At 45.8% G+C, this 14,794-nt stretch overlaps 1 protein-coding gene and 1 long non-coding RNA gene across 2 annotated transcripts in view; one reads left to right on the top strand and one right to left on the bottom strand.

The window, feature by feature from the left end:
* Nucleotides 1–14,794, top strand: part of LOC135175584 (uncharacterized) — a 483,378-nt gene that overhangs the window by 456,005 nt on the left and 12,579 nt on the right. The gene's annotated exons all lie outside the window — the stretch shown is intronic.
* Nucleotides 5,915–9,291, bottom strand: SLITRK1 (SLIT and NTRK like family member 1). Its single transcript, XM_064143907.1, has one exon. It carries the CDS (start codon nt 8,787–8,789, stop codon nt 6,714–6,716), a length of 2,076 nt encoding a protein of 691 aa, XP_063999977.1. The 5' UTR covers nt 8,790–9,291; the 3' UTR covers nt 5,915–6,713.

The raw sequence follows: 14,794 nt of genomic DNA, 5'->3' as shown, positions 1-14,794 counted from the left end.
GGCTGCGCACCCCTAGCTCCCTCAGCCTCTCCTCATAGGGTTTGTGTTCCAGACCTTTCACCAGCTTCATTGCCCTTTTCTGGACACCTTCCAGCACCTCAACATCTCTCTCTCTTACTATTATAATTCTCATCTAAAAGAAGCCAAAAAAAAAAAAAATCATTATTTTCCCATTCTTTCGTTTCCTTCAAGTCAGATTTAATGCACCTTGTTTGATTAACTTTGCACTTGCCAGAGTCACAGCTGATTCAGGAATGATAAAGTAACATGAAGAAAGCATGACAACTCATGCTTAGACATGTATTGAGACTAAGGATTGAGGGGTCTGGAAACTCTCTGAGGGGTATTAGTCTTGCTAACTAATGGAAAACAGGAAGGATGGAGAAGGAGTTCTGATGATACTGATGTTATTAGGGGGCAAAAGATAGAGCAGTTTACGCCAAAGACACCACCAAAGCAATGGCACTTAAAGCAGTAATTTGCTTAAGAGTCAACTCAGCATCTTCTACAATGCACAGTCTCCGTCAATCTTTTGGTATGAGTTTTCAGACTTGGCTTCCAAGTGCTTGATGCAGGAGACAATTATTTCCTTCAGGTGAACTTCTGCTGACTTTGCTCCTCTCCAGCATAACTGAAGAATGTATTTAAGAACTATACACAGAAACTGATTCAGATATTTTTTTGCTGATAAATGAAACCATTTAGCATGACAATACATCAGTTGGCCAGGTAATTAATCTTGGAGAACTAATCCTGATGGATCTGATTATATTTCTCCATTTAGAAAACAATTTCATCAAAGCCTCCAAAACTTTCAGATAATAATCTCCTGTTACAAGTTAACCCATTAAGGTACCACTGCTAAATGCTATCTTAATGACTGTAATGTAATACAGCACAACACTTGCAACATTTTCTAGTCTGCATTGTTTCCACTGTTAATATTCCTCTGTCTGGGAAAAAAAATGGTGAACAATAAAAAAGATCCTTGTTATTTTGATTGTCCATGCCCATACAGATTATATACTTTAAACAGATTACACAAATGCCTGCATGATCTTAGGAAAATTGCAGCTTTCCAACAAAAAGCATTATTTTTTTTTTACTTTCTGATATGGTTCCTAATATCAAAGAAATCTAAGTATGCAGTAGGCAGTTCAGAAGTCCTACTCTTTATCTGGAGACTTCTGTACCATAAATTACAATAAATTCCCATTAACTTGAACTGCACAGACACAGGAAGCAAGATTTAGCCACAGCAATTGACCTACTTCACATATATACCTATGGAAACTTCTCTAAATACAAAAGGATTCATCTGTTGAAGTCATAGAATCATAGAATCAACCAAGTTGGAAGAGATCTCCAAGATTATCCAGTCCAACCTAGCACCCAGCCCTAGCCAGTCAACTAGACCATGGCACTAAGTGCCTCAGCCAGGCTTTGCTACAACACCTTCAGGCATGGCAAATCCACCACCTCCCTGGGCAGCCCATTCCAATGCCAATCACTCTCTCTGTGAAGAACTCCCTCCTAACATCCAGCCTAGACCTCCCCCAGTACAACCTGAGGCTGTCCCCCCTTGTTCTGTTGCTGGTTGCCTGGCAGAAGAGACCAACCCCACCTGGCTACAACCTCCCTTCAGGGAGCTTGCAGACAGCAATGAGCTCTGCCCTGAGCCTCCTCTTCTGCAGGCTGCACACCCCCAGCTCCCTCAGCCTCTCCTCACAGGGCTGTGCTCTAGGCCCCTCACCAGCTTTGTTGCCCTTCTCTGGACACCTTCCAGCACCTCAACATCTCTCTTGAATTGAGGAGCCCAGAAATGGACTTGGTACTCAAGGTGTGGCCTGACCAGTGCTGAGTACAGGGACAGAATAACCTCCCTTGTCCTACTGGCCACACTGTTCCTGATCCAGTCCATAGCAATCTTGGAATGCTCACTTGTGACCACACATGAGTAAAAACGTAGTCATACTCACTGTGACTAATTCAAATAGCATTTGGTTACACTAAACTCTCAAACAAAACCCGACTTTATTTTGCAACTGAAGAAGCCACTGACAAAAATACAAAGAGAAAGATGTTGCCTCTTTAGTAAAAACTGTTTGTCTTTGGGAGACTTTCCTATTTGGGAGACCTACAATACTTCTCATGGGTAATGGAAGCTAGAGTTAATCCTTTTGGGAGGGAGGAGCACTATGCATCTTCTTGATGCACTTTCACTCTATTGGTCTTTGTCAGTAGTATAAAAAAGTGTGAAGTGGTCACCTTTTGTAATTAATAGCTATCCTACCATAGAAAAGACTAGTTCACAAGGCCTCTTCTTCTCCAGCAGATGAAAACTGACCACACCTTTCCTTAAAACAAAAAACCCATCACTTTAGTTTCCCAGCAGATCTGAAATGGTGCATTTTCAAGGCAGCTGCAGCAAAGTTATGAAAGAAGCTGACACAACCAATACCATTTAGTACAGCAATACAATAATGCAATCCTGTACACTTCTAACAGCACAGTTCTGCTCAAAATGATAAATATCACCTATGGGTATCAATGTAAAATTTCATCAGGTTGCTCCTAGAGTTCTGTTCAGTCTTCTGCAATGGCAAGCGAGAGGCTACCATGCATACAGGCATACATTTCTATGGCAACAGTTTAAATTCTAGGCTGTTCTAAAACTAAACAGTGTCTATTCCTTCCCTGCCTGTCTTTTCTGCAGCAACAGAAATCTCTTCATTGTGATGACTAAGAAGTGATAAGATGTAATCTAATGTAATATATGTTATGCCTGAAGTCTGAGAGTCTTAAGTTAGTAGGAAAAAAACATCCATGTTTGTTATGTAGGCTTCCACAGTTGTAAGTATTATCACAAAGGGGTTTTTTTTGTTGAGTATTAACAGGATGTTTTGTTATTGTCATATAGCTAAACATATTTAACATATTCAAACTTCACTCTCCTTCAATACGTTTTTGATCATTCCTTTTCTTTCTCTGATTTTTCTCTCTGATTTAGTGTTCTGCTTTGGCATCATAGAATCATAGAATCATAGAATCAACCAGGTTGGAAGAGACCTCCAAGATCAGCCAGGCCAACCTAGCACCCAGCCCTGGCCAATCAACCAGACCATGGCACTAAGTGCCTCAGCCAGGCTTTTCCTGGTGCCTCCACCACCTCCCTGGGCAGCCCATTCCAATGCCAATCACTCTCTCTGCCAACAACTTCCTCCTAACAACAAAAACAAAACAAAACAAAACAAAACAAAACAAAACAAAACAAAACACAACCTCCCTCACACAAAAAAAAACCCAACAACCTAACCAACCAAACAAACAAAATCTACACCTCAAAAGTGACAAACATAAACATAAAATAAACATTGCAATTCAAAGCTTGGTAATCATCACCTCAGAAATTTAGGTGATCTGTGTGTCTTAAGGGCAAGGGTCAGAAAGTTGGAAGAATCTCATGAATGTTAAAATTAGAAACTCACATAGAATGAGAAAGGGTGATTCTATTATTGCTCCCAACCTAGAAGCAGCATGATGAATGCACATCTTTAACGCTCTAGCTGAACCAACATTTCTATTTAAGTATGCCAATGGACTAGCACCTTAAGGAAAGGAAATGAGCAAAAGCTATAAGTTTATGCTGTTTCTCAATGATGACAAATCAAAATGACATATAATTAGTATTATAGTCCCTGGAATATATGCATTGCATGTTGGATCTCAGTCAATGATCTGATACCAGTCAATGCTCTGATATCTTTAATTTAGTGTGCCTTTTGGCTTAACTTCCATAACACTGATTTTAATGTAACTATGATTTTTTTCCCTTCCTTTTTAGCATGGAATGTGTCCTTAATGCTCTCAATTCGTGACTTTTATCACCACAATATCATGGAGAAGGCAGTAAGACTTAGATGGTCACCTAGGGGAGCACCAGCTTATTCTTAAATGATTTTTTTGGACTATGCCTGAGCCAAAATTGATGGCCTCCTGAGGACTGAAACACTGGCTCATATGTAAACGTATTTTCTTCTCAAACTGGTAGATTGCACAATGGCAAACTAATGTCTCTACTTCCATCACTTTGCCTTGTGTAGAATGCCCTGGCAGAACTATCAGTCTTACAAAGAAGCAAGAGAGAATACAGTAGAGCTTTCAAAATAGGACCTGATTGTATAGTTAAGCAAGACATCCCTTTTTAAAGACACTCCCTTTCCAGAGCTACACAACCAAACTTCCAAAGTATCTTCTAGGAGACTGCAGATCTTCCCACAGCAATTCTGGAGGACTGATATCCATTCCCCATGTTTAATAGTTCATGAATATTCAGGATCAGGTTTCTGCCTCATTTTAAAGACTGCAAGTATTGTAATGTGTGTGTGACTATGTCTGTTTTCTCCCTGCATATCTCAAAAGTTGACATTTTCTATAAAGCAAATCAGTATTTAAAGTTTAGCAAGTCCCTATCAATGTTTTACTCCTTAAAGGGATTCTCTGCCTGGAGAAAGCCAGAAGCAACGTTACTGAAATTTCCCATATCTCCACTGGGATTTGAGCTGTGAGTTACAAATGATGTGCAGGGACTTTGGCATTTACAGGTTTGACTGAGTTTAGGACCACTTTCCTTTGCAGCAATGGGATCGAATGCGAGTGCCTGAAGTCCGACTGCGGCACTGCGCTTTTTTTCCTCCTCCTTGTTTTTTATTCCCCCTCCAGTATTTAATATCAAAGGATGCAGCTACCCAGAGCAGGGATGGGAAAATCCCTTCGCTAATTAGTTTTCCCACTCGCAAGAGCAGCAGAGGCAGCTGCTGGAGCTCAGGCGCCCGCAGCAGCCCCGCCTCGCCGGCAGTCCGGCAGCTGCCTACGGGCCTGAAGTGCTGACCGCTGAATTCCAGCCCTGGCTTAATGAGACCGAGCTACGCAGAGTCAATTAAATCAAATTCTCCCCTAACATCCCTAATATATCTGCAGTGTGTGCAGCAGAGGCGGCGGCAGCAGCGACAGCAGCGAGAGATTCACAGCATTAATAAAGGGATTCACTGCCGCATTATATATATTAAAAAAAAGAGAGAGACGACGGAGAGGAGAAGGCAAGAAACTTCTGTGTGTTACTTACACTGGGGAAAGGGTGAAAGAAGGGCGATTGTGCCCCTTTGTGTGAATGAATGAGAGAGAGGAAGGGAGGGAAGGAAGGAGGGAAAAAGAGAGAGAGGGAGAGAAACACACACAAGAGAACACTGAAAGGAGGCTCTGTCCCCTAAACCCAAGTAACCCACTTGCAAGAACTGCTGCTGGAAAAATGGTAAGGACCCAGAGTTGAAAACATTTTCACTTTAATACTGAAAAAATATGCCATTATAAAATCCTCGAATAGAATTAGTAAGTTCCACTTGCTTCCTCTGTTCTGGTTTCCTCAAGTTCTAGTAAGATTTACAACAGCACAGAATTTTCTACCATTAAACTCTGCAGCCTAAGCACTAGAGTGACATTAATTGGTCATGCTTAACCGCCTTGGACTATTTTTGTTGTTTTGTTTTTTTAATGTTTACACTGTTACCATAATAGAAATCAAGGGTATTAATTTTTACATTCAGATGGAAAGGCAATACTGAATTATGTAGCTTGAAAAAGAAGAGAGAGAAAACAAAACCAAAGCCCTCCCCATCCCCCACCCCCCCCCCCCCAAAAAAAAAAAAGTAACACAACCCACCATCAACAAAGCAAAAAAAAAAAATCCCTCCTGGCCAAAGTAATTCCCACCTCCAAAAACAATAAAGAAAAACAAGGAATAAAAAATAATAATCCAATGGGAATATTCATGCAACTATGTCTTAAATAAAAAACCTTTACAATTATTTTCCACGGTAAAAAGTACGACCTCTACTGCCTATAGATCACACAAAAATGGCGAAATGGCACTTTTTATTATCATACTGTATTTTGTATATAGAAGGTTTGATACGAAGGGACTTATCATGGAAGAGGGATGATGGTGTGAACTAGACGCTGCTTCCAGTTGGGGGCTGGAGCGTCCCTGGGGTGCGTTGTATCCATGCGAGCCATGCAGCACTTTTTTTTGTTGTTGTTGTTGTTGTTTTTCCTTTTTATTTTCTTTTTAGGTTTTTCTCTTTTTCTTTCTTTTTTTTTTTTTTTTTATTTTAATGGTCCATTTGTCTGTTTCAGAGTCAGAGTCGTTTATTTACATTACATTCATGCCTTCGTGCAACTTTCCACTCCTGCTTTGAGTTCAAGAGGAGGCCCACACCAGCCTTTCCTCCGCCCTCCTCCCCTTCACGGCCTCTCGGTGAGGGGTCCGTCCCGCAAGGGAAGAGGGCAAAAAATGCAAACCAAACACAGTAGAACAAAAGCCCAACAAAACCAGAAGCTGTGTTTCGCTTTGCCAGAGCAGAAGGAAGAGGATCCTCACTTGTTCGTTGGACGCGGGGGCTGCGCCCCCCACGCCGAGATGCGCGCAGCTGTGGGGGTGAGCCCCGGCGCGGAGCTCCCCATCCCCCCACCGTGCCCCCGGCTTCGCTGCTTGCTTTGGAGGTCGTGAGGAGGAGCGTGCAGGCTTGAGCCTGTTCTGTTCATCACAGAAGGTAGCCGAGGTGCAGAGCCATCAGCGCCCAGCGTCTGCCGCCCCACCGGCCGGAGCGCGAATGGCCGGTCCCGGGCAGCGGCCCGTCCCCGCCCCGTCCGCCGCCTCAGTCCGACAGGGAGTGGGAGCCGCAGTCGTAAACCCTGTGGGCCCCGTCGGCACTGTAGGGCCCGTTGTGCCAGTAGGACGAGTCGCAGACCGTCTGCAAAGAGTTGATTTCAGATGCTGAAGAGTTGCCGTCCCTCCTCTTGGATCGCTTTCTGTTCCTCAGGATGAACACCAGCATGCCAACCACCGTGAAGGCAGAGGTCACAAAAACCAGCAGGAGCCCTGGCACCAGCACCGAAATAGAGACACGGCTGGTCTCCAAGTAGGAGTTGGAGTGAGTACCTGTCTCTGTCAACCCAGTGCTATTTTTGTTAGAAGTTAATGTGGGTGAGATTTTTAACTGAGGGCAAATCACATCATTGGAGAGAGATTCAAAATCCTCCTTAAAGAAATCTTCAGGAGACTCACACCTTAGGTCACTCATAATCACCTTGGGGCGCAGCATCTCTGCCCACTGTTTGAAAGGCACGATAGGGCAAGTACAGTCCCATGGGTTGCCATGCAGGTCGATCTGGGTGATGGAGGTGAGCTGGTCCAGCACCCCTGCCACTGGGAGGTACATGAAATAATTGTTGTGTATGCTCAGCTTGGAAAGTGAGACCCCAGCAAACACATCTACTGGGAGAGACCTCAGCAAATTGTTGTTGAGGATGAGAACTCGCAGTTTGGGCATCGCATTGAAGGTGCCAGGCATGATCAGCTGGATTCCATTAAACTCCACGTTCAGATACTCCAGGTTTTGCAGCCCAGCAAATTTCTCCCTGGACAGGGTATCTAAGTAGTTGCTATCCATATAGAGCCATCTCAGATCAAAGAGGTTCTTGAAGGTGTTGTTCTCAACGGTGGCGATGTTGTTGTTGCCCAAATCGAGTAAATTCAGTTTCCGGTAATCCAGAAATTGGGATTTCCTGATGGTATGTATTTTGTTGTCTCTCAGAAACAGCTCCTGCACGTTGGATGGCTTGGGCTTCAAATCAACCAAGCTGCTCACATTCCTGTCATTGCAATTAACCTTTAAACCTGAGCCAGGGATCTGATCACAGCTGCAGATCTGTGGGCAGGACACGGCAGCTGGTAACTTGCTCTTTGCACTAACTGTCAAGACCGCAGCAGTGGGCTTGGTCTTGATTTGCCAGTTGACGGGAATCTTTGTACCTCCATTTGGACCAGATCCTGGTGTTGCAGGGTCTTCTTTGCCATGTATTTTAAAGGGGGTTGGAATAGGTCCAGGATCACAGGTTTCGTCTTCAGCAGGGGGAGCAGCTAGGCTAGAATCCACTCTGTTCTTTTTGCACAGCTCTTGCTCTGTGGTCTCATTTAAATCTTTGCCCTGCAACCTGGTAGGAGCCTCACAAATCACTCTGCCGATCAAAGCATTTTTGGGTATATTTTCCAGCCATTCCTTCAACGACAGCAGATCACAAGTGCAGTCCCAGGGGTTATCCTCTAGCAGGATTTCAGCAATGCCTGGGATCTGCTCCAGGACCTCCTCATAAGGCAACGTTTTAAGACGGTTTCCCCGGAGGTCGAGGTGGGTGATCGGCACGTACTGAAACACGTTTGGGGGCAAGGTGCTGATGAGATTGTCATTTAAAATCAGCACTTCTAGTTTGTTTAAGTCCCTAAATGCTCCTGGGTCAATATCCCGCAATAGATTAAAATCTGCCTGGAGGTATTCCAGATCGTCCAGCCCCAGGAAAGTCTGCTTCCTGAACGATTTGATCTTGTTGTTGTTTATGTGCAAGCGTTTCACCAGCTGCAGCCCAAGAAAAGCCCCGGGAACAATCTCGTGCAAACCGTTGTTTTCCATGTGCAAACTGACTGCATTGTAGAAGTTAGCAAACTCATTAGGGAAAAGTCGAGTCAGGGAATTGCCATGCAGGAATAAATGGTAAAACTGGGAAGTTGGGGCGGTGAAATGTTGCAAGCTGGTAAATCCCTTTTTCTCACAGTCTACGTGCAAATCCCCTTCTATCTCGTTGCAGGCACAGATCTTCTCTTTGCAAACGTCCCCTGTAACGTTTCCAGCAGCAAAACAAAGAGACGTCTCCAGCAACAGAATCCAAAGCAGCATTTTTAAACCGAGCGATTCATTCCCGATCTCATGACAAAGTAACAGCAACCATCCTCCTCACGCGGAAAGCAATTCCAGTTCGTTCAATCCATGAAATGTCCGAACCACCACCAAAGAGGGAGAAAAAAATATGTGGGGAGGGGGAGCAGGGAGGGTAGATGGAGGGGGGAACTCTGTCTTTTTCTCCCCTCTCCCTCTCTCCCCCCCCCACCTACACCCGCACCAGCCCAGATTTCAGTCAGTAATTATATCCAGAAACTCTCGAGGCACGTACTGCAAGGCACGGGGGAAAAAAAGCCCAAAAAATAGGAAGGGGGAAAAAAAATCCCCCCCCCCCCCCCCCTTCTCGATTCCCCTTCTCGCCGGCTGCCGGGCGCAGCTAAGCGGAGCTCTGCTGGCGGGGCTGTCTCAGCGGCAGGGGCAGGGCGCTGCTCGCCGCCGGCCGCCGCTGCATGCCAAGGAGCGCGAGCGGAGAGCGCGGCCGCGGAGGCTGCCGCTGCGCGCGGCTCCGCGCCGGCCTGACCTTGCCGCGCGGCCGCGCTCCGCCGAGCTCGCCGCCCGCTGGGCGCTGTCCGGCGCCCCGGTGCTGAAAACGCGCCCCAGCCTCAGGCGCTGGCTGCCGAGCCTCCTGCGCCGTGCGGCGCCCACCCCCGCCGCGGTGCGCGGCTGCTCATGCCTGCCTCCGGCCCGCAGCCTACCGCGCCGCCGGAGACGCCCGCCCGCTTCGCGCTTCGCCTCGCCTCGCCCTGCCGGCTGCACTGCCTCCCCTCCTCGGTCTCCCGCTCGCTCGCTCTTTCCTTTTTCTTCCGCTGCTGCCGAGCCGCACGCTCGCACACACTCACATGCACGCAGAGGAGGGAGAGTTGCTAAGAGGCTCTGCTCGTTTCAACCTGGTGCACTCTGAAAGATCTGACACCCTCTGCTGAGCTGCAGTGGCAAAAATCCATCTGCTGAGGGAATGCTGGAGAAAAAAAATCAATCCACGTCCAGGGCGCGCGTTGAAAACGTTGGCATTAAAAGCTGACGATCTGTTTAGATGCTCTCTCCTAAATGGATTATTTTAATTGATTCCTTTCATTTTAGAATGGAAAGTTTAACATTCCCCTCCTCCTGACTGGTTGCTTCTTGCCCCCCTTCGCACACACTCACACCTGCACAAACAGGTGAGGGAGGTCCATTTGCCTCATTGTATTTTTCAGTGGCTTTAGCAGAATTAGTGTCCGAGTGCCAGGCGAATAGCAATTTGAGGTAATTATTCTGCACGCCATTTTTATCCTTGCTTTAAATGCATTTTTTCCCCTCCCCTGCAGTCTACAGTGTTTCATGCTGGATTTGATCTCTTGCTGACATTCTGTATAATGTTGAGCCGTAGAGTATTGCAATATATATCTAGATACATGTATCTATAGATACATAATTTAGATGGTCATGGAGAAGAAGGGGAGTAAGGATAAGGCGGTTGCTGTACTGCTAGCGATTCACAGTACCTGTTCCCAAAGAGAATAGTGTCTCCCTTAAGGAGGGGAGGAGTGGGCTCAACCTGACAGTTGTGCATCTTGACATTCTTATCTATATATAAAAATATGGAGCTGCATAGCTGTTTCTCTAAGGATGCTCCTAATGTCCTCTCCGTGGAAACATAAAGCTTGCGTTCCTCGGTGTGTCCGTCCCCCCCCCCCCCCCCCCCCGCCTTTGCTCCCCCCCTCCCCCCCACCCCCACCCCCTTCGCTGTCCTTTCCACAGAAAGGACAGAAGAGATTACACAGCGGAAAAATCGGTGCCTGGCCTTAAAGAAAGGAGCCAAGCACACGAAAGTTTCTGCATCATTTGGACCCGTTTCAGATGCCTACGAGCGAAGAACCAGTTGCACCGCTGGTGGTGCAAATAGAAACTCGCCTTTCCCCCAGCTTCGTCAAATCGCGCCGAGGAGGCGGAGGTGGAGGCGCGGCGAGGGCGGAGGCGCGGGAGGCAGCCGCAGCCCCTGTGCCGGGTGCCTCCTGCAGCCCGGGGCTGTACCTTTCCCGTCCGACGCCGCTGCTGAACTTTGCGGCATACTGGTAGGGGGGGATGTAAGCGCGGGAGTGGGCTGGAGGAGGGTTATTTATAGGGAAAGCAAGGGAGCCATATGGAGCCTGCACCCTCTGGTCCCGGCGGCATGCTAATTTGGTCAGTGCTTTTCCCTGACTGCCGCTTGCAAGTAAATTAGACATCCTGATGACGATGATCTTATCAAATTAATGTAATTATACCGCAGACGACTTACAACGGTTACCGTGGCCATGCCGGGTACCCAGAATGAAAATTTAGCCTTTCGGTTGGTGGGCAGGGACTACAGAGGGAAGGGAGAGAAGGGAGGAGGAAATGGGACAGGAGGAGGAAAGGAAACAGACTGGGGAAAAAAGGAGAAACCCTGGCCAATAAGAGGAAGCCTGCCCAATAAATTACAAGCAGGCTAGAAGAGATAAAATGCCACTGAGACAGAAAGCACCACAAGAAATATATTAGAGGTTTCGTTAGGAAAAAAAGAAATAAAAGGGAAGGAAGCTTGGCGCCACATCGAGGCACAGCACTTCATTTCCCCTGATGGTTTCTTTGACTTTGGACTTTGTCTCTCAGTGATGTCGGGGGATGTGTGGAGTGGAGTGTGTGCTATGCTGTCTGGAAACCTCCCGTGTAGTCTGGAAGTGCAAGAGGACCAGAAGCAAGGAAGCCCCCAGGAAGTTCCTTGGAGCGAAGTGGGATACTCAGGGGAAAGGGTAAAGGTCAAAATGGTGGTTGGGGTAAGGCACCCACTCACTGGGTGTCAGCAGCACGGACAAGATTACAGTGAGTAAAGTATCTGAGAAGGAAAATTTGGAGTCTTGCAAATTCTCACTAGGATGTGGGGCAGGAGGACTAAAGAGCTTATTCTCCTACTGCCTTAGAATAAAACTCTTGAGCATCTTTACCTTTGTGTTATTACAATTGCTCAGGCACCATGGAAAAAAACCCAAAATACAACAAGAGGACTTGAATACTAATGAGATATTGAATAAATATGGATCAAATAAGAGAAGGGAGACAATGATTTGTTGTCAAAGCATGAATGACAAAATGCATGCTTCTTCCAAGGGTTCTGCTTGGACCGGATGATGCTGGTGGTCCTTTCCAACCATAGCGATTCATAGTGATGAGATGTTGCGCTGAGGGGGTTGGTTTAGTCAAGGATGTGTCAGTGTGAAACTGATGATTGGACTCGATGAGCTTGAAGGGCTTTTCCAATCTAAGAAATTCTGTGATTCTGCTGACAGGTGGAGGCTCCTGAACTCTAAAATTTCAAGGTGAGGAAAAAAATAAGAGAGGGAGTTTGTGTGTGTTCTGTAGCTTCCAAAAGATAATTTAGGTAAGGAATCCATTGTGTTTTCATCTGTATACTCTGGAGCTAGATAAAGAGGTTGCTGTCTTGTACATATCTACTGAGAGAGCATCTGCCATGCAACATTAGTATCTAGAAGGTATGTCAGGAGGTGAAAAAGAGAGACATCATCCATTTTAGATTTGGCATCTGACGTTTTGGTTCTGTAAGTCAAGTGACACAGCAAAGGTGTGTCAGGACCAGGAAAAGAACTGATCTTTACTTGGTGCCACAGTCCGAAATGTCTAGACTTCCTCATCTTGAATCAAATCCAGAAACATGTTTCTCAAGATAAGACACCTGACTTCATGTGTTTGAGGAAGATACCTAGTTGTGGATCGTGTTGATAGAATCTGTCTGGCGGTAGTGTTTTACTCTTCTCTTTGGAGACTCTGATAAGGTGTGATGTGATTCAGCGCTGGTGTGCCAGTGAATCAGTCTCTACAATTCAGCATATGCATCACTCATTTGCAATCTATACACAGGTTGGAACAACCAGAGCTCACAGTGTCCCCTCCAAGTTATCCAGTAGATGAGATAGTAGAAAGAGCACCCATGTCTGTTTTCCTTGACTGCTTTCCTTATCTGATATCTTTTACCTTGTGTTTGTCTTTTGCAGTTTCTAGAAGCCTAAAACAATGAGCTTCCCATATTTAACTAAACACAAGGAAAACGTCTTGGGCATCACAGGTACCTTATGAATAGGAGTGTTTGGGGGTACTTTCACATTTTTCCAGTCTCTCCTCTCACTGTTGCCATGACTATGTAACTAACACCGATTAAGAGTGTGTTTGTGCTATACTGAAGCATGTTCAAAAGCTTGTTACCACATCTCACAGTGTAGAACTTGGAGAGTAGGACTCAGCATCTGTAAAGTTTCTGCAGAACAAAAAATTATTCCTGCAAATAGCCTACTTTCAGTACTTTATGTACTGTAAAATTGGCTTAATTATTTCTGTTGGGGGTATGATCACAACAAAGTCATCCTAAATCGTAGACATGATGCTGTGTGTGGATACACACACACACACATACGTGTGTATATGAACACCTGTGATTGAGTGTGTGCAATACAAATCATAGAATCAACCAGGTTGGAAGAGACCTCCAAGATCATCCAGTCCAACCTAGCACCCAGCCCTGCCCAATCAACCAGACCATGGCACTAAGTGCCTAGAATTGTAGAATGGTTTCAGTTGGAAGGGACTTTGAAGATCATGTAGTTCAAATCCCCTTGCCATGGGCAGGGACACCTTCCACTAGAACAAGCTGGTCAAGACCCCATCCAACCTGAGTTTAAACATCTCCAGGGAAGGGTCATCCATAATGTCCCTGGGCAACCTGTTCCAGTGTCTCATCACCCTCACTGTAAAGAATTCCTTCCTAATATCTGGTCTAAATCTGCTTTCCTCAAGTTTCAATCCATTCACTCTCATCCTGTCACTCAAAGCCTTGCAGAAAGTCATGGGATGGTTATTTCCTTTGAAACTGTGGCTATCTTAAGGCTTTGGCTGTGTTTGGACTGGAAGTTGACACAGGTGCCTCTGTATGTTCATGCAGCTTATGCAGAAACTCTGCTTCTCAATGTATCCAGTGACTTTAAACCAGCTCAGTTACTTGGGGTATGAAGGATCAAACAAATTTTCTGTCTTGGTGTATTTCACAGGGCAGCCTTCACAGAACTACTGCACCTCTACCTAAATTGCATTTAGGCCTAACTAAGTTTGCAAAACTGGGTATTTTTCTTCTTCCTTTCCTGAGAGCTGTGATATGTGAGCATGCTCTGTGTCTCCTTGTGATCTGTTCAGCCTTTGAAGAATGGTGCAGTGGTGGATGATGATGGTGAAGAAAAAAGTAAGGGAAGAGAAGAAAGAGAAGTGGTTTGCCTACTTCTGTCTACTGAGTAGGAGATTGGCTTAGGACAAGGAAATAAAAATTCTCTATCTTTGGCTGTGTAAGAGGCAGCCTGAATGTTTCTCTTGTTTGGCTCATGCCCTCAAATACCAAGCTACCAGCTCTCTTGTTGTGGCTGTTCCTCTTTAAAAGAAAAGTAATTGTGAGATCACTTGAACCAGAGAAAGGCAGTGGGGAAGCATGAGATATGCACCCACTACACTGTGCCAGAGCCCTGGGAAAACTGTGCCAGAGCCCTGGGAACACTGTGCCAGAGCCTTGGGAACACTGTGCCACAGCCCTGGGAGGACTTGCTTGCATTTGTACAAATCTGAGCTTGACCTAATAGACTCCACACAACAGATTCTTAGACTATGCAACTGGTAGCAAAATCAGAGAATCACAGGACTTTAGAGGTTGGAAGGGACTTCCAGAGATCATCCAGTCCAACCTCCCTGCCGAGGCAGGATCACCCAAGGGTAGTTGCACAAATCCACAGACACTCTTCTGCAGTGTTCTTCAGACCACGTGCAGTGTTTCCAGATTAACATTGGGACCATTTGGCCCAAACAGGGTTAGTCTTAAAAGCTTCACACAGTAAGTGTTAGAAAAGTGAGTGGAGGTCACAAAGGTGGACATATTTTTCATTCAGCCTGGGAGTACTCTGCCATAAAAGCCACGGAGTCATTTCACTTTGAGGTTCCAGTGATGTGGTAGC

The sequence above is a fragment of the Pogoniulus pusillus genome, chromosome 5 (assembly GCF_015220805.1).
Source record: "Pogoniulus pusillus isolate bPogPus1 chromosome 5, bPogPus1.pri, whole genome shotgun sequence".
NCBI classification, from domain to species: domain Eukaryota; kingdom Metazoa; phylum Chordata; class Aves; order Piciformes; family Lybiidae; genus Pogoniulus; species Pogoniulus pusillus.
The sequence above is the reverse complement of the archived record's forward strand: the minus strand, read 5'-3'. Positions and strand labels throughout refer to the sequence as shown.